At 39.6% G+C, this 21089-nt stretch overlaps 1 protein-coding gene across 1 annotated transcript in view; it reads right to left on the bottom strand.

Annotated features, from left to right (window-relative positions):
* The window catches only part of LOC306766691 (serine/threonine-protein kinase BRSK2-like), a gene marked incomplete at both ends in the record, with an annotated part of 172027 nt that overhangs the window by 20443 nt on the left and 130495 nt on the right, over positions 1-21089 (bottom strand). Inside the window, 7 exons of the mRNA XM_079254508.1 lie at positions 1249-1346; positions 2528-2692; positions 4844-4875; positions 9514-9660; positions 11352-11420; positions 11544-11577; positions 16737-16853. Coding sequence (XP_079110634.1) covers positions 1249-1346; positions 2528-2692; positions 4844-4875; positions 9514-9660; positions 11352-11420; positions 11544-11577; positions 16737-16853 — 662 coding nt within the window. The remainder of the gene's footprint in view (positions 1-1248; positions 1347-2527; positions 2693-4843; positions 4876-9513; positions 9661-11351; positions 11421-11543; positions 11578-16736; positions 16854-21089) is intronic.

The following is a 21089-nucleotide window of genomic DNA, read 5'->3' as shown; positions in this document are numbered from 1 at the left end:
CATCTGAGGGCTTGTGTCTTGTTGTGCGTCTCTTTTTCTGATGAGTTAACACCTGAACTGAAGCAGAAATCCAATAGATAAGTTCCATTTGAGTTGCCATTTTCCACTGAGAAGGCTTTTTATTTTCAATGATCAGAGAGCATTTTTTTTTCTCAAATGGAGAGTGAATCCACTACAGCTGGAACAGGAGACAGCTCAATTTCTTCAGAGGGTTAAGGCACAGTGAACATAAGCATGAGCTTTTTGCAGAGCTCCATATCTGGACTGGTTTGCTTTATTTAAATAAACAGTTATTTATAACTTTCATATAACATATAGATGCCATATAAATGTGTGAATAATATATTTAGAGCTTTCTTTTTCATTTGCGACAATTTATTTGTGAATGTGTGCTCATTTTATGTGCACAATGGTTCAAATTATGCACAAAAGGTTCTGATCACAGCCTGAATATCATCAATTCTGTATTTGACTGGAAATGGCTTGCCTTCATCAGCTCCCTGTGAGAAATGGTCGTTACTGCAGTGGTAAGCATTCTCACACAAGAATGCTTCTTACTGCAATAATTTCTCCTTTTCCTCTTATTTCTTTTATTCATTTATCGATCTAATAAATCTATCAAGTTCAAGGTGGAAACAGGCTCGCTTCCTGTCAGTGTTGTAGTATTTTAATTCCTTTTTGTGCTTTTTGTGTTTTCCATAATTTTAGACTGTTGTTGTGGGCTGGACGGTGTTGTGACGGTGGCACCGTTGCCTTCCTTTGGGTGGGTGGGTGGGGGACTGAATTAAGCCTCATGGAGAGGAATTTGCTTATTCTTTCTGTACGTGTGTGTGTGTGTGTATGTGTGTGTTCTCTTCAGGTGCAACGGCTTCCTCCAACATAAACATGCATATTGGATTAATTGATTGCTCTAAAGTGTCCCTTGGAGTGAGTATGAGCGTAAATGGTTTTTTGTCTCTGTGTTGGCTCTGTGATGGACTGGCAAACCGTCCAGAGTGTACCGTGCATCTCGCCCAGTAGCTGCTGAGATGGGTCCAAACCCCTCCCCCCTGCATTGGCATGAGCGGGTATAGAAAATGGATGGACGGATTGATGGATGGACATTTAATGCAGTATGAATGCTTGTGTGGACCCATTTCAAAAACCAGATAATACATCTCAATAACATTGAACTATTGTGGGTTTTTTTTTACTGGTGGAAAAAAAAGAAAAAGATTTATGTTCTATATCTGTTCTACTTGTTCTCACCAATCTCATTGCGAGGGGGAAGGTTCTGGTCCTCTTGACTGGGGTACCTCTCCTTACGATCCAGTAGCAAAAAGTAGATCATCTTCTCTTGGTTCTCACTGCAAAGAAGGGATTATACAAAGGAATATTCTCAGGAAAATTTCCCCACATAGTTCTTATTTTAACATGCACATAATCAGGCTTGGTTCTGCACAAAAATACACAAAATCACATAAATTCAGTATTTACCAACAAGACCTGTCACTCGACTGTTATTCTTAAATTTTTTAATCTATTATTTTGAGGGGTGTGCACAGTGAAGAGATGAGATACACTGCTTTAATCTTTAAAACAGGTTTATTTCTCAGATCATTTAGCAATTACCTAATGTAATTCATCCATTTTCTTTAGAAGACAGTCTACCTCCATATGCAGAGCTTAGTGGCAAATATCAAGTATCAAAACATTATGAGTTCGACCTTTTCTTTCTCAGCGAATCAGGAAATGTAATGTCTTCAGCCTCTATGCAACATTCTCTATGCAAAACGCGCAGGGACTGGCCCTCTATAATAAAGACAGATTGGAAAGCAGTAGGAGGCAAAGAGACAACGACCTGCAACTTCAGCTAAAATGAACCGGGGAAAGGGAGATCGGGACCACAGATTTTCCTCCCATGCAGCACTATTACAAGACTGTCCCTGGAGAAAGGAAGCAAGTGGAGGAAATGGCTAGAGGGCAGAGTGATAGAGCAATGCTTGTTTAGCATTAAATGAGAAAGGCATATGGTTTAAAAAAGGGTAAAAAGAAAAGAAAGTCTGCAAAGTTGTGGGTTCAAATTAGCTACAAGCATGTGTGAAAGACTCCCAGCATGGATGGGAATTTATGAAAGCGAAACACAAGCATGTGATGCTGAGACCCAAACATCAGAAGCAGAACATCAAGCATGTGACCTGCGAGTGTGCTCGTAAACCAGGATAAGTTTGGAGGGAATGTATCCAGTGGCAAAGCGGTGTAAGCACAGTGTGATAGCGGTTAAGTGATCTATGGCTTCTGACATCTAAAGTGACAGCTTCACAGGATTTCATAAGAGCCGGGAAAAACCACGGCTGACTCTGCACACAGACACTAGAACACACCCATCCTTTGATGGCTGCCGCCTTTTTAACATTATTTCAGCCCCTTTCCACTCTCCTCGTCTTCAACGGTTTCTCTTTTCTCATTATAATCCTCTCCTGACTGCATCATTTAAAACTTCTGACTTTCATTCTTCTGCCTCCCTTTTGTATATCCGTTCACTCACTCGTCTGAGAGCAGGTCTTTCAGTAGCTTGTTTTTGTCTCTGAAGCAGCCCAGGGAGTGCATGCTGTCCAGGACATCTGGGTCGATGTCGTCTGCTGAGGGCAGGCTGCGAATGGTCACCTTCCTGGGCACAGGTTGCTCTGGCTCCGGTTCATTTTTCCCCCCTCTGAGAATGTAAACAAATCACAGCACAAGTAATTAAACGTTTAACCACTGCAGCTCCTACTTTTGTGATATTCAGGGAGTTATAAATGCATTTGCTGTTTTACTGTGAGCTGTTCAGCAGCCTTCTGAACTTCTGGTATATAAAAACAGTTATTTAAAAAGAACTTCATCATTTCTTCTGCTTAAATGATTGTGCCTATACATTTCAGAAAATCAACAGGTGTCAAAATATTCTTGAAGATTCAGATGGATGACTCAGTCAATAGTTTTAATTTACGAGCCTTCTTCATCATCCCCTCATTTTCTACAAACATTCTCCCAGATACATCCATGTTTTGTTTGCCAGTTTCAAGGAAAGCATTGAAATATACATTGAAGCTACATTTGCAAAACATGTTCTAGATGCTTTTTTTTTTTCTAGAGTTCTATGTTTAAAAAAAACAACAACAACAAGAAAAACAGCTTCTGTTTCTAAACATGTGCCAATACTCTCAAACTCGGATATTTAAACAGATTTGAGTCAATATGCTCCTCATTATTTCTTTCCCTGAATCTATTATTTTTTCTACGGTGAGCTCAGTGAAGCATGAACCTCATCAGCAGCAATCAAAAATGACACAAATCTCCCGTTATATCTCTGCTCTAAACTTGTGAACCGATGCTTTCACCCCAACTTACTCCCAACAACACAGAGTTCAACTACGTTCCACCTCTGATGGTGTAAAAAAAAGACTAGATAAATCAAAACACCTTGAAGGTTGAAATGACTCTATTTTTATTTTATTAAAACTTTTTACAAGTAAGAAAGGTTCTGACTATGAATGCTGGAATCTTAGTACATGTAAAAACCGAGGCGAGCCCGTCTTGCAGCCATTCAAGCAGCGCATGCACAAGACTGAGTCTAGTCTTATCATTCTCTTTATGGATGGCTTGTTAACTAAATAACAAGGTTTACTTAATAGAAAAAATACAGAATTTTGCTTATTCTGAACCACACGGCACAGACTCAGGTGCCTTTTTAATGCTTGTGTGGCCATACAGAGAGCAGCTTGGATCAGAAAACCACACATAAGCAACCAGTGTTAAGTTTATGGTATATAAGTATATGCATCATATATTCATTTTTTTTATGCTGGGATCAATAGAAGGTCAATTTATCACTTTAGTTAAAGAAAGGTGTTTCTGCTAAACTGGTTACTAGACTTTGTTTTTGACTTATCTGAATTTGTGGACAACGTTTTAGCCTGTGAAATACGGACTTGTGTTTTTCTTGACCACAGATGAGGTGCTCAGACTCTGGAAAAGTGCTGTGTTTATTATAAAAAGATTCCCTGTCACTCATTTATTTGTTCACTCATTCAACCAGTCACTTGACAAGCCAGCCTGCTGTGCAGAGACAGGCAAGCATGCAACTTTCTCACTGACAAAACTCAAACTACATTAGTCTCCTCTCCCAGCTCTTGTCTGCTCTTGTTTCTTTTATCAGTCTTGCTGTCTGTTTGCATAGTCTTTCAGCTGAGGACAGAAACCATAACTCAGTCTCTTCCAGGACTCACACACTCCTCCCATTATTCATGTCTGCTGCTGCACTACAACAAAAATTATGTTTAAGTTAAATATGTACAAAAAAAGATTTAAAAAAAACAAACTATCATGATAAACCGATAATTTCAAGAATATTTAAGTTAGCATTTTAAAAGCTAACGAACCATAGGGTGACTTTTTATGCACTATATTTGTAGGATGTCTGCATGCAGCTTCACTCTGTTACTTCATGTGAAGAATGCTGCGAAAACTTTCAAAAAATTAATGTTAGCTTATGAAGGTGGATATGCTTGGTTGTAAATATTAAACGCTGACTACGTGGAGGTTAGGTGGGTTCAGCTTCTACATCCCTGCTTGTTCCTTCCGGCCTTCTCACTGTTCACTTGACCATATGCTTCACATCCTCTTTCATGCACTACAAATTTACCCCCACATTCCCCAGAGTGAAGCCATGCCCTGCATAAATGTACTCTGGTGTATATAGCTGAAGCTCAAAGTCATTTTTCATGCAGTAGCTCCCTTCAGGTCTACATTCCATGCAGGAACGTCTAACGAATGAGATGAGTAGAGGGGAGGAGAGAGGTTAAAAAGACGGAGGAATACTCACATGTACCATGTGTGCTTCTGGATCTGTTCTAACTGTGAAAGACAGGAAGAGGAAAACCGCAAATTAGGACACAAAGCCTTAAATGCATTCAGTAGTTCCTACTTTTGACAATACTGATATGATATAAATCAGCAAAACATTAAGGAGAGAAGTGAGTGCAATAAACAAGAAATGATTCCTGCAAATAGAAATGTTGGGCATTGTATGGCCTCTGCAGGTGCTCAGCTTACTGGGTCAAAAGAGAATGAAACAGAAAAATGCAGGCAGATTCTGCAGCAGAAGTAAATAATAAGCCCTTTAAATATTAATATTGCCAATGGAGAGAAGAATGCATTAAGGAAAAGAGAGAGAGAGAAGTTGGAGTGCAGAAAGAGTTTATAGGAGAGAGGTGATCTAACTGAGCTTAAAACAGAGAATATTATCTCCCTCACACATGCTGCTGACCCTGCCAAGCCCTCTGGTCTGAAGGGAACCTACCATTCTCAATCTCTCCCAGTCTCTCACTCACACACACTCACACTCGCTCCCTCAATACTACTCTTGTCATCACACTTCTAATGTGGCCACTTTGTCAGCAACACTGTCAACATGGTCTTTTGCCAATAACACAAAAGCAAAGAGAGACAGAAACAGTGAGCCAAAGGCCAACAAAGAAAGATGTCTGCCACAGTGACTCCACTGTGTTTCAGCTGCCCACAGAGGGAAACCGGATCAATGTCACGTTTGGGACTTTTTTTTTGTTTGCTCATGCTTCTGTTGTGGAACCGCAGGAGATACACATAGCAGTTCTAATTATTGTCACTTATTCAGAGGGGTTGTGTATGTGTCTCCATCGATATCTTGACGTTTCCACCCTCCCAGAGGATCCACCTCTGTGTTGTAGAACCGATGAATGCCTTCGTGTGATATTAGTGCAATCACAAAACAAGGCAGATGGTGGTTAGTGACTGCAGGTGACTCCTGACTGCATCTGCAGAGGTCACAGTATTGACAGAGACACCGTGGCTGTCAGACACAGGCCAAAGGGTGACTGAGTCTCTCCGCCTTTTATTGAAGGCCTGGAGGCAGGAGACTCGTATCACACACACACACTTTAAAGTGATGTGGTTTGAAATGCAGAATCCTATCAATTGGACTCTAAATGTCACAAGCAATTCTGTTGTCAGGCAGAAGGAATACTGCTGTAGGTTGGGTTAAGGGTTATTTATGGCTGCAAATGAGGGTATCCACTGTCCTATGTGCAACATCATTTAACATAATGTTAATATAAACTTGTACTTATTCAAGTTCAGACTTTTATTCTTTGTTCTTGTTTCCTGAAAATCTCAAAACTTCATCTACACCCTCAACTTGTGCTTTTATTAAAGAATTTTATCCCCCCCCCCCCCCCCCCCCCCCCCCTTTTTTTTTTTTTAATGTAATGATCTAGTCAAGACTTTATCATCCAGATGTTACATGGAAACATCCCACTGTTCATTTGAATAGTAAGGAAGAGATGGTTGTGTTGAGGTGTTCGACCCACTTCCCTCCAGGGTCCAAAGACAGGAAATAAAGAGAAAAGCTTTTATTGGGCTAAGCCCCTTAAGCTCATCTATATGTACCCTCCCACACAGTCACTGGGGGCAAAGTTTTGTGTACTTACATGCATCTGCTAATAAATCTAATTAACAGAAAGTGACAAAAGATGTATAATAACAGTCTTAACGTTCTCTATTTGGCTTAATAAAATTAATCAATATTATCAGGATAAAAATAATCCAAAAATGAAAATAATGTCACCTTCCCTCATCTCTGCCCTTGGGCGTGCTTGCCTCATGCCTGACTGAGCAGTCACCACTAAACTACAAGAATGCTGGAAGTGAAAGGCTATTTGACATTCTGTGAGCTTACAACACATCCCTAGAGCTCTGTTTGGAGTCCTCATGCAAAAGAGGGGAGCAGACAGGTAGCAGATTTTCTCCCAGCAGTTTGGTCTGTGTGTAACCCTTTACTGAGGACATTACTGGTGTCTGGTGGACATATCTGGGGATCTCAGGGTGACCTGCCCTCGTCAGGGAAAGGGAGCAGAAGAATAAAGGAGATCATGTGGACACAGCATAATAAAAAAGGGACGATCTTTCCAGCTCATGCTGCTTATCTGTGGTGCTCACCACGAGACTGCCAGTTCTCTACATAAGCATTTTTTTCTTTGCAGCTTTTTAGTGTCACGAAGATTTATGTTACTTCTGTTTTAGTTATGATGACATTATGAAAGATAAGCTCAGACATGGGGAAATGGAGCACCAACAGGAGTGTCACCACATTTCCTTACAGGCACGCTCATGAAACAGTTGCACTGATTCATTGAGATACCTTGAATACCAACAGAGAGAGAGAGATTTTGTGGCACGTGCGTGCGTGAAAATCTGTGGGGTTATTTTGTGTGTGCGCCCATACAGTAACGTGTGACTGCTTGGAGTGCTGCGTGCTTTCATTCTCTCAGTGTGAAAAGCAAAACAAAACTCAAGGGCAGCGCTATCTATCTGTTCTTATTATTTACATGTCCCTTTGTCCATTTCTCCCTTTCTCCTGACTTTCTGCCTTCATGTCCTCACTTACTCTTCCAGCCCCTACGCCAAGGTGATTGGCTGCTCTGTAAATACGGACCGGCACTGCGATGAGTAAACAATTAAAAAAAAAAGGGAGCGTACACAAGCAGCAACCCTGTCCTGAAGTCACCCAGTGGGCATAAGGACAAATTCTAACTAAACTGGCAATTAGGCAAACCTACTTGGAACAGGGTCAAGAAGAATAAATAGATAAGCAAGAAAACAACGGCTGGCTTGATTTTAGTTTGCCATGTCTCCTTAGAGTTTTACCCTTCCTTGCTCGGAGTCCAAAAATACAATCATCCTGCTTTTAATACAGACAGAAAAGACTTTTCCTGAATCGTCTTCTCAGATTATATCAAAATATAATTAGCTTTTTCTCTAACATATTTAACACCCACTCATGGTCAGAGATTACGGACGACAACATTTCAGGGCAGATATCGGTGCACCTTTTAAGCAGTAAAAGGAAAGTGAGGATGCAGTTAACACAATGCCGTTTAATCATATTAATTATTGGGAGGATTGCATTCCAAGTATCTTGAACTTTCAACGCCTGTAGATTCAGTTTTATCTGCTTCTGTCTCTGCATGCTGATTAAACGAGGGTGATGTTGGGCCTCTGTGGGGACACTAAAGACCTTGTTCCTCCTCTCAACGTTAACAGCTCTTAATGGCTGCGGCTGTAAATATAGTCTTGTTGTTTCTTTGTAAAGAGGAACAGGGTTATGATCAGTAGTTACTGGTGGTGATTTCTGCCTGGAAATCTAAACTTATGAAGTGTTTAACAACGTTGCACAGTCCTATAATTCAGGTGTTCCGTCTCTCAGTCTGTAGTAGCTCTACGAGTATTTTAATGTAGAGTAATACACCACATAATACTTTAGGCTGTGAGTCAGATTATTACCTCTGCCAAGGTGGAGGACATGCATTTGTGTATTTGGTGGTTTTGGTTTGTCTGTCTGTTGGCAACATAACTCGAAAGGTTTTAGACAACTTTTGATAAAATTTTCAGGAAATCTAAGAAATGAAAAAAGAACTAGCATTTAGACTTTGGGGTGATCCGGATAAGCACACTGATCCAGAAATTTCTTTATTATAGTGGGATAAGAATAATTTGGCTTTTAGAGCTTCAAACTAAAAGATAATGTCCACAATCATTAGCAAAAAAGCAAAAAACTAAAAATGACAATGGCTTGGCAGAGGTCTCTGTGTGTCTCTGAGTCTTTCAGTTTACTATAATTGTAGCATATTTATCAGTACATGCATCTATGGTTTATTACAAATGAAACAACTCGCTTCAGTCCTGTTATCACTCTGTTGGGATGATTTTCTACGAGCTTTGTGAACACCAAATTATGAAGAACTTAAGAGAAGGAGAAGTTAAAGGAAAACATTGGTTTATTTACATGCCTGAATGTATTCCCACATGCTCTGAGGGCAAGCTGTGCACACAGACTGTGTGTGTCTGGTTGTAATATAACTTTCTTTACATTAATAAAGTGGCAAAAAAAAAAAAATGAAGATGCAGATTTTGAGTCAATACCAAATTATAAATTAGCAGATTTTGCAAAGCAATGGAAAGATCCATTAATCCTAGCAAGTTCCTTCTTCTCTTTTCTTTCTCTATCACTTCCCTTCTCCACTAAATTTGTCATTTTTCAACCAAACAAAAGAAAATTCAACCAGGTAACAATAACAGTAGAAAGAGTTAATGTCCAGTCCAAACACAACATCCATGTTTTCTACAGATCTATATCAGAGAAAAAGCTTTCTGATGATGCACAGCTGCATTTCTCTGACTGGTTCATTATCAAAGCTTATGAAATAATTAATAGCAGCTTAGCACCATTCGTCATACGTGCACTTTTCATCCCACGAAAAGTCTAAATATTTCTGTGAAATAATGCTGCAAGCTGCCTTCCTCAAGCATGAACCATTAAGGCTGAAAGCTATGTCTATAAATGTTTCATGCACCAGAGAAGTCAAAAGTAATGAGCTGAGTTTAAATCATAAAAACATGCACAAAAAGAGAGGAGCAGAATCAAAATCCTGCTTTTTTTTTTTTTTTTAGTGAACTGACCGATAGTCTTTTGGAGGCATCCACTTCAATCATGCCACGAAGAAGATTTTGACAGTCTGGAGGAATGAAGTGTGGCATATGAAACACTCCCAACTTCACTTTCTCCAGAAGATTCCTTAGGTTGTCATCATCAAACGGCAGGGCGCCCTGGAGAAATACAGAATCAGACAGATAAGGGATGGCGATACTGGAATGATATGGCTCATAAAAAAGGTAGAGAATACACAGTTTGTGCTTAATTCCACAGCTGCAAACAAAAAGAAAAACATCAACAGGAAAAAAAAACATTTATCTGAGCATAAAAGAAGAAATAAGACTATGAATGAATGAGTGAATGAGCCCCAGCTACAGAAACAAAATCACAATTTCAGTTTTAATCCTGCATGTCTCAGCCTGTTTAACTCCAGGTGGGGTAAAATAAATAATAAACAGCGGTGAGCTGAAAACAGGACTTTTCCTGATAATTACCCAGATTTCTCATTTACCTCCTTCATTTAGCATTCTCTCATCAGAGTCATTTATCAGACAGTGCTGACACTTCACAGATGTGACTGTGTGATGAATGGCAACCTCCACCAGAGGAGAAGATGGAGGGGACAGAACAGGGGAGAGAGACCGAAAAGATTGGCTGAAAAATGAAGAGGTTGGGAAAAAAAGGAGAGGCTTGTGTAACAGATGATCTGAGCATAGGCTAACTGCTGGGGAGTATGCGTGTCTCCTGCAATCAGACAAATGGCTATCTCGCAGCCAGACAGCAGAATGAAACAGGAGAGAGACAGTGTTGCATCTGCAGGCAAACAGAAAAAAAAGAAAAAAATTCCCGACAACTTTCGAGTGGAGAATTTTCCCGATCAGAAAATGGTAAACAACGTCAGGTTAATGCAACGTAAAAGCATAGACGTCTGGCCGTAAAGCAAGTGTGGACACATATATGCGATGGAAAGAGTGAGTGAGGAAGAAAAAAAATAAAACGATGACAAATACACAGGGCCTGTGGCGAGAAGTTGCCTTGTCAGCGTTGGTATTTATTTTGGGCTCTCTTCTTTCAGCTTGGCTGTATGAATTATTCATAAAGCAGGAGTGTGTAGGAACTCCAATACAGCTGTTGATGAAACAAAGCTTGAGGGCTGCACGGCTGGGGAACCATAGACATAATGTAGCTAGAGAATAGACCTTATTATGAATACAGCCTTCTGTGTGGATACAGGATAATGAATAAAAAGATGCTTCTATTTTCTGATCCACAGTTGCGAAAGAATTATCTGCTTTGGGGCCTTCGGAACATTTTTGGATAAAACCCTCTAAATGCTGTGATTTTGACTCAAGCTCCAGGATACTTGAGGTTATATTTAAGACTCATCATCATCCTTGCACCATCTTCTCTTACTATTAAGCTTCACCTTTGATTCAACTGCAGTTTAGTGAAGTTAAAACTTTTCTTTCCCAAGGTTACGATTCGCTTTCGTTTGTTTTACTTTGAGACACAACAGTTTGCAACAGGGATCCTTAATCCTGGTCCTCTAGGACCGGCGTCCTGCAGGTTTTCCAAGTGTCCCTGCTGCACCACACCTGATTCAAATCAATGTGTATTTAGCAGACATGTGCAGAGCTTGTCTGAACATGATTCAGGTGTGTTCCAGCAGGAACACTTTGAAAACCTGCAGGACACCGGTCCTTGAGGACCAGGGTTGGGGATCCCTGGTTTGCAAGATAAAGCTAAGCATCATGTTTAATAGGATAAGAGAGCAAAACTTTGTTGAAAAATGGCATTTTGCTACATGACTGCAGGGGAATTTTACAGTCCAGTCATAGTCAGTCAAGAGCAAGTTGACACTCACCACCAAAAGAGCAAAAAGAATGACCCCACAGCTCCAGACGTCTGCTTTCCTTCCATCATACTTCTCCCCCTGAAGGCAAGAGACATTGTTAGGCGAGCTTGGACATGTTGCAGAGGACAGTGAAATAAGAAACATCATTAACTTATGTAATTAAGAGAAAGAATATGGTGAGTCAGCAGAGAAATGACTTACCCTGATGACTTCTGGACATGCGTAGTGTGGAGATCTGTTGTGGAGCAAACAGCAAACAATTAATAAATTAGAGAGTTTAGAAAAAGACAACAGACATGCAAGTTGTTGAGAGACTTCTCCATTTGTGCAGCTGGATTGCTAAATGAGTCATTCGCACAGTGACAGTGCAGCTGACATTAAACAAGCGTAAAGGACTGTCCAAAACACACAGAAGGCAGTAAATGTATGAAGTGGACATGGTCTGAGGTGCGCTTCATAAGTTTAGACATTCTGAGGGGGTTTGGACGTCCTCCTGCTTGCTCAGTCAAGGGCATCTTCTCACAGCAGACAGTGAACAGACCCACTAATCTTTACAGCCTCTGGATGGACTGACAGTAAAGCCAATGACTAGATTGACACATCAATATCATATGAAGATTTATGGAGCTACCTCGCAAAAGCTGTCCCATACGACAGTGGCTACGGATGAGTGCAGCAGAGGAGCGACTTGTCATTCCAGTCGTAAACTGTTGCCATACTTTGACATTCCCATATTTCCATATTAATTATGTCGGGTAAAAATGAAATCTATGCATTAGTCCATGATAAACTAGATTAAATAACCTGTGATGTAGCTTTAGAAAGCGGCTCACTTGTCTCCTTAAATCTCTCTGGCCAGTGAGATGTGTCTCCCACACACTTCACTCAGTCTAATACCAGGATATCTGATTTTAATGAGGGACTATCTAGTCTGTAAACATGGCACCCATTAGCTCTGCTGTTTTCTCACGTGCTCATGAATGCTGGCCTTGACGGCCCAGCTCTTCGAGCTGTCAAAACACTGTCCGATAATAACCCTGCCACCATGTCAACGGGGAAAGTTCAAATGCGAGTCTATGCAAATATGTCCTTCCTGATTGCATGTGTCAAAGTGCATTATGCAGATGTGTGAGGAATGGAAACAAACAAACAGAAAAAGAAGAATGACATTTGCACTAGTTACGGCTCATGAGCACTGCAACTGCAAGCCTCAGCTTGAATCTGCATAGATGTGAAGTCATTATTTGCATCGATTTTAGGCTGGTAAAGGTGCAGCCTGGAAATAAGTGACTTAGCTGTCTAAAATATTTCATCATTATAACAAAACTACTTCACTGCTTCATACTCTTTGCTGTTCTCCACGTTTTGATACTGCTCAGATTCACACTCGAACAAAATCTGTCATCACGAAGCCTCACTCTCCACATTTGCATTAATAGCAACAGAACTTCAGCTAAACGGGCTCAAGTTTGCTCGAACAACTCATTAACCCAACACGACCTGACAATATTCCAGAGAGCTTGTTGCAGAGTCAAGGAGATTTAGTTTTTCAGTCTTTAGATGCAGCATTTCACAGGTCCAGCGGGTTGATGCCAGACGGCTTTGGAGGAAAGTCCATCACAGTCAGCATTCTCTTCAGAAAGTTCCTGCAAAGCTTTGAGGTGTGAGCAGGCAAAAGAGACTGAGACCTGAATGCGCCACACAGCTTGTTTTATTGTAGGTTTGAAATACCGGCATTTTTCTCTCACCAGTCTAATGAATACACCCACTCTGTAAGGTCAGCAAAATCTCCAACCTGGATTCATCCATAAATAAGAGTCTTCTGTCATTTGTTGTGAAATGTGAGCACATCTTTGCCAATTCCATCCAGTTTCCACCCAGAAAAGCTGTTCAAAATGCTACTAAGATCTCCCTTCCATGGAATCATTACGTGGAGGTTTCTATTTATTTATCTTTGTGAATAAAGAAAACTCGTCTGTAATTAATCCATTTATTTGAACAAAGCTGGATGTGTTGATTCTCTGGTTACATCTTCATGTTCAGTTGCCTTTACAGACTTTCCATACAACTTATTCCAGATTCAGAAAGTTCTTCACTGTAGACAGGATTTCTTCTTTCTTTTTTCTTACTTTGGAGAAAGTCTAATTTAGCATGTGTTGTAAATTCTGTGAACGACTTTGGCTTTGATTAAGTCATGGAGAGAAAATACTGAGCAAGAATTAATCAAATTTAGTCTGCTTCTCACCACAAATCCATTAATGATATTCAAGTCACACTCTCACACAGTCTTTCTCAGGGTCAGGGGTGAAAATGTAGATGATGACACAGAGTTATAGAAAACAAATGCATTTTATCTGTTCGAGATCCAAAATTATAGGTATCAGTCAGGACTGGGGGAATATGACTCCATTAGAGAACATATACTTTCTAATCTGAAAAAAGTACACACACACACACACACACACACACACACACACACACACACACACACACACACACAATAAATATATATATATCTCTAAAAAAAAAACAAAAAACAAAAAAAACTCCTGCCTTACCCACCCCTCCCATCTCCCCATCTCTTCTGTCATCTCTTAAGCTCGGGTTCTCTACCAGAGTCCTGGGAGCTTGAGGGTCCTACGCAGCATCTTAGCTGTTCCTAGGACTGTGCTTTTCTGGACAGAGATGTCCAGAAAAGACGGAGATGTCTGTTGTTTCACCAGGTATCTGTTGGAGCCACTTCTCCAGTGTGGGAGACATGGCCCCCAGTGCTCCGATCACTATAGGTACTACTGTTGCTTTCACCCTCCAGCCCTTCTCCAGTTCTTCCTCGAGGCCTTGGTACTTCTCCAGTTTTTCATGCTCCTTTTTCCTGAATTTCTCCTCAATGTGTGCACACATATACATATATATAAAAATATATACATATATATATACATACATATATATACATATATATATATATATACATATATATATATATATATATATATATATATATATATATATATATATATATATATTATATATAAATGTGTATATATACACACACACATGTACACGACTTTGTCCGACTAATGACAACAACAGTGTACCATGTTTGAGGCAGGTTTTGAACAGTGGCTCCATATTTAAAGACATTTACAGCTAGAAAAACACAATAGGACACTCAATGCATTTTGATCGATCCAGCAGAGAAACACACCAGAATGGGTCTTGTAGTGCTGGCGGTCTAGAGATATAGGAGATTTAAACAGGGCTTAATGAATGAAAGTTACCAAGATGTGCTCTAGCAGTACAGCGCATGATGAAAACCTTTTTTTTTTCTTTTTTTTTTTTTTTAAAATAAAAGCATTTAATTTAAATACAGCCTGTAAATGTGCATGAAATGGACTCTTAAAACTGAAGCGCACATCAGTGTCAGACTGTGTAAGTGCAGCTACATGTCAAAACCACAAGTATTCACTGGGTTTATTAAGATTAGAAGTCCAGCATAGAATGCTGTGAAGTATGGGAAATACTCTAAAAACAGTGAAGGAAGCAACATTGATGTACTTTGTGATGTTCATATGTTTATCTCCTCTTAATGCCCCCTGTCACACTATAGAAGACAATTTCCTTTAATCATTGCAATAATGATTCAGTAAATAACCAGCATGGTTGAACTCACAGCTAAGCTTGTTTAGAGATTGTTTTGGATCCATGTTTGTATGTTCTAGCCTATTGCTCTGCTCATTTATATATCTAGAAGTTACATGGATTCATGTACTGAATGTTCTCCAAGGGTCCCCCCCCCCATTCTGTACCTGAGGCAAGTCTCATCTCCACTCAGCTCCATTACCCAAAGCAAATGGAATACATTTGTGTCATCTGCTGCGCGGCGAGAGGGGACCCAGATAAATGTGTTTAATTAAAAACTGTCATATCTGCACTTAAGAGATGGGACAGTCAAAGGAGCATGAATAATCAATAACCACAATTGCGGTGCGTGTGGCACATGTATTAGACACCAGCATGCATATGCACACAGTGGCAACAGATTTCTGAGACATGTCTGCATACGGAATGATGATGGGGCTGACTGTGGAGGAAACAGGAAAAAAAATAAACAATGAAAAAAAACAGAAGATTTGGTATATGTGTCTATGTCTCTGTAAGACATCTCCATGTTCTACTTGCAACAAGTATCTCTAGCACTTTTTAAATGCACACACGGGGAATGAGCAGAGGCACTGCACCTGGATTGGCTTTTGAAAAAAGAAAAGCTGCTCAGACTGGCAGCAGAACAAAAAAAAAAAAAAGAGTTGGTCTCCAGAATACTGCTGACTGAGAGCTAATACATATGGCTTTTTTGGGAAACAGAAACACTGTCATCGCTGTTGAAAAATGACTCACTGTGGCCATCTGATTTGCATTGAGCTTATAGAGTTAATACATATACAGATGGCCCCGATCTCTACCCATGAGTCATGAGAGCTTAGGCATTACTGCTGCTGCTGAAAAAATTATGCAACAGTTTCAGCTGGATGCATGTGTGTGCATAAACCGGCTGAAATGAGCATGCATATGAAGGGAGGGTGTCAGAGAAAGAGGGGCAGACGGGGAGAGTACCAACCAAAGAGAGAGGACAGAGGGTTTTAAAGGTCGGGGATAAACTAAACCTGGCCTGTGCAATGTGAGTGTGTGCTTTCTGAACTGTGTGTAGTTGTGGCTGATTTGCATTTTAATCTGTACAGAGTCAAGCCGAGCTGAAGACAGATGTCACAGGGCTTCCATATATACCCTCACCTTTCAAGGAGAGCCACACATAATGACAGAACAAATACTCATTTTAAGTAACCCATGGTAAAATACAAAAAACAAAACTGTGTAGTGATTGCATGTCTCTGTTAATCCTTGCTGGCTCTTGTATTATGAATCTAAAAGCAAGCTTTGACCATCTATACTGTTCATTATACTTCAGGGTTCAAAGAAAACACTCAGAAAAAATGGGGAGTGCAGGACATCAGACTCTGGATGTGACTTTCCTGCAAGCAAAGTCGTTATAGCTGTTGTATTGATGGGCCTGGTGTGATCATGAACACTAGATCATAAACCTTCAGTAAGATGGAAAGCAGCAATGTGTGGCCATGGTCCTGCTTACAGTTAGACAGCACACTCTGGAAGAGACAGGGAAAGCCTCCTTTCCAGAGATCAACCCTGCACTATATGGATGCTTAGAAAACAGTAAAGTGTTGGTTCCACTTATCATTCTGTGGTGCTTCTGAGCTTTGTTTCAGTCCTGCAGACTGCTATTTCAGCCTCCTCTCCAACTCAGACATATTACTACCTTCTGAACATGTCATCAATGCATGGGAAAAAAAGAGGTACAACAGTATTTCTGACAGTTCTTACCCACAGCTGGTTTCCAACAGACTGTCTCCAACTTGAAGGGACGCCATGCCAAAGTCTGCTATCCTGATGTTATTCTTTTCATCTAGCAACAGGTTCTCTGGCTTTAGATCCCTGTGGCTGAAAGACAATGACATGAAAAACAGAGAGCAGTTAGTGAAAAAGGACAGCGCTTGTAAAACGTTAATAAAAATGAGGGGAAACAAAAGTTTACTCAAGGGTCTATCAAACACCTTATCCATAAGGAAGACCTGCGTCTCCAACCTGATACTGATCGCCCTTCTACTCGCTCTTTCATCTCCCAGCTGAGACTACAGAGCTCCCACCTCGTTGCTGGGATGGTACAATACGTGACAGCTCCCTGCTGTGCCCCTTTCTTCCTCCATTTCCCTCAAACTTCAGCGCTCATTCCCTTCCCCTCATCTCCCAGACAGCCACCAGCCAGCTGGCTGAGAAAAGGGCATCAAGGGGAGCCCACCGCAGCAGCAGTGTTCATTAGCTGCCATTCATTACCACTAAACGCAGCAAGGGGGATAATATCTAGCGGACATCATCTTCCTCCTTAAAAGAGAGCGCTGGGAGGAATAACTTTCTTATGTCACATATGCTGCTGGGTTGGATGTTAAAGTCCTAATTTTAATGTGTGAACGTTCAAAGAGGACTGGTTCAGAGTTTTATTGTGCATTCAGCATCTCTTCCAGGGTTGAAGGTTGAATTACAGCATGCTGTTCTGCTCTAATGATGTCTGCCAGAGCTGATGGCTACTGTAGACACTAAACACGTGTACCAGACATGTACCTTGATATCTATCCATCTGTCATATCTACATTTTATTTAGCACAGTCTCAGCGGCTACTTCTAATGTAGGGAAAACCCAAAGCAGTGAGAGATGTCCTGATTCCTGAAAGGCATAAAAAAAAGTGCTAAAATATTAACTTAACCCTTCATGGGGTGCTCAATGAAATACTTTGAAATGAGATATTTTAACCTAAAATTGTCCTTCTGGTATTCACCAAGACCTCCATTCTGTTGTTACATTTTTTTTATTATTGTTTTATGCTGAAAATGAAAGAAAACAAAGTGATCATCACTGGCCTGATGAGGGTTAACATCGTTTTTTGAAAAAAAGGAAAAATAATACACACCAAAGGCAAACGTTTAGGCACCCTCTTTGGCTTGTATTAATGTGTGTAGCCACTTCTTTTTGTAGAGAAAAATTTCCTATATCTTTGTGAAATTTTTTATTACTTTATTACTTCAGAAATCTTTTTTTTTTATGTACACCCAGGATTTGATATTAGATTTAAAAAATTCTGAAAAAATCACCTATTAGAAGGATAGGACTTTAGAAATTTCCTTGAAGCATACTCCACGTGTTCTGTATTTCTGTTTACTGTAAAAAAAGATGACGTTTGTCTGCAAACATGTTTATTTTACAAACTTAACTCAGTTTTGTTTGAAAAATGAAGATATGAGGAGTGGACGATGAAATCTGGTTGTTTTTAACATATTTGCTGCGAATTCTTACACGACTACAAGTTGCAACTCAACACAACATGGAAAAATAACCAACAAGCTGAAAAAAGAACACATGAAAAACTAAATGTGGGAAAAAAATCAAATTAATTAAAACCAGACTGTCAGACTATTACACGTTAGGAAAGCTCTGGATATGCGTCTGTACATTATGAAAATTGTTTTTATTTGAAGTTTTGTTGTTGATGTTTTATTTATTGCTGATCCAGACTGATGGGTTCCACTAACAAGTGATATCAGCTATAAGAATATTTTTTCTGAAACTTAGCAATACAGTGAAAATGCAAACCAAGCAGATTACCAGAAACATTTCCACCTTGGTAAATAATTTCCAGGTCATGAAAAGTTCCTGGAAATGTTAAAGGAAAACACTCTTTAGCTTTTCTTCATGTATGAAGAAGAGCTAATCTGGAAGTTTACATGTGTGTTGCTGTGAGGTCAATGAGAAAACCTTCAAGTTTATGCCTCTATTCTGGGTTTTGTTGCATTTTATCATGAAAATGTCTCCTTCCATCTATTGGCCGATTCTGGGAAGCATAACTATAAACTGGCCTTTTCAGCTCGACCCCGAACAGCAGAATTAATATAATTTTAATTATTATGCACTTTTTTTTTTTTTTTATTTCACAAACACACAATTGCACAATATGACCACAAATCTATTGATTTATACAAATCAGTCATCTTTATTGTAATATAATCCAGATATGTATTTGCAAAGTTTTAATGCTGAACTGTGTTCCTCTGAATATTCATCAATGAAACTTTTATTCAAACTGGTGCAATTAAACAATATAAGAGCGCTCTACTTCTCCAGAGGATTCTATGTCTTCATAAAGGCACTTTATGAACTTAAATACATCATTGCAGGATTGACTGGTAGAGTGTAAAGTAATACTGATGCAACAATAAGCAGTTTGTGTGTAACAGCAGCGACATCGTTATTTAACAGCAACTGCCAATGTTAAACTGCCCATCTATAAAGCATCAGCCCATTTGCTTGCATCAGCTTACAGGAAATATTACTGACTTGGATTCATTTCTATTTTCTGCAGAATTTATTCACCAATTACAAGATTATGCATGGAAGGTAAGAAAAGCCATATTCTCTTTCCAACACAAATGATGTTTATAAAAGCTAATTGAATGGCCATCAACTGGCTATGTCTGTGTTGATGATTTCTTTACTTTTACAGCCCCTGCTGGTGAATTTTGCAGCAGAAGAGTTTGATCACTCCAGTGAGAAAATAAAAATATGCTGTTAGTGACCATTTTTTCTAAATAATGCAAATATAGTATCTGCATTGATCTGACCTTTGCTCTTTGTTTTCTACACTAGCATTTTGTTTCATCACATTGTAAATTGAATTGTTGCACTGATTTGGAAAAAAAAAGGCACAAAACAAGCATAAAGTCATTTCTCATGTTACTGACAGACCACTCCGCCGAGTCCCTCCTAACTGCAGCTAATTCTGCATCTGTCTCTTCCTCGGAGCTCTTTCCAACGAGTGAAAGTTACTCCCATGTTGATTCTGGTCTCTTTTGGTTCTCGTCTCTTTCTGTTTCCTCTCTTCCTACCATCATGTCCCGTTTCTTTGCCAACTCACCTGCAGTGTGGGTTCGAAATGACCAGCATTTTGATAACCAATTGCTAGTGTGTGATACAATGCACCTATACAATCTCTATGAAGCAAAAAAAGTAGCGAAGTGCAGTTTCTCAGCCTCGCGGGACCAAGGTATATTGAAAACATTTCTAACAGTATTTTACAGTTCCTGCTCTCTGCTGTGCAACAACTAGGAGATAAAATTCAGTGCTGAAGGAATTCATCCTTTTCTTCTGTGGGAGAAGAGGATTCATTTACCAAAAATCCAAGTTTTTTTTCTGGTGTGTGCTTTATCTTCTCCCCAAGTTTGGAAAACTATAACAGTTTTTCCACAAGGACTGTTCACTCTCTGCACTTCTCTCAGAGTAATTTGCTATTTTGCTCAAAATTTCTTCTGCTTTAGGTATTAATCATAATAATTCTTCAAAGTGCTGAGCAGCTGCTCAAAGGATTCCATGCTTGCTAATAGTTTTGATGAGGTTTAAGAGTTAGAGGATTTACATAATTTGAATTACATGACTCTTCCTCAGGATGACTGTGGATATCCTCAGCCCTAACTAGCTTAAAAAGGTCTGAACCGTTGATTAACATGGCGTCAGGGCTAAAATCTTTTGCATAAGCTTTCTTTTACTATTTTGTCCCTGTAAAGATCTAAAAAACAAAAACAAAACTCACATAACACATATTTAGAGTTCAAAAATATACAAAATATGTGTAAACTATTTAAAAAAAACCCAACTTTGCTTCATTATTATCACAAAGGCTGACCAAACTTTTGCACATCACTGTCCGTCTTTTTTTTTTTTTTTTTTTTTTAAATTTTTAATTGGAGGGTTTGCTAAGGAATGGGAATGTCAGGATGTCATGAACGATACTTTCATCTTTACTTTAGCTTAATGACAGAAAGGGGCAAAAGAACAATGGCTGAATGTGCCTTTGAAGAATGCCTCATCACAATGGACATTTAACCTCAGATGACATCAATTGTTGTACAACTCGCTTCCCGTCCTGAGGGATTAGCAGTCAGCGGGTTTGTTATCATGCTGGCAGCCTCTGTGATCTCTGCTATAATTGAAATAAAACACAGATAGCATCTAAAACAGTTCTCCCCAGGCTGCAACCTCTTTCAGTTCACACTATCATCATTTGACTGTAGTGTCAGTAGTTTGAGAGTTTTAACTAACTCTGTCAAGTGCATGAAGAAGGAACAAACATT

Source organism: Telmatherina bonti (assembly GCF_933228915.1).
Source record: "Telmatherina bonti genome assembly, chromosome: 2".
Taxonomy (NCBI): domain Eukaryota; kingdom Metazoa; phylum Chordata; class Actinopteri; order Atheriniformes; family Telmatherinidae; genus Telmatherina; species Telmatherina bonti.
Note: the sequence above shows the minus strand (reverse complement) of the source record. Positions and strands in the feature narration are given on the sequence as shown.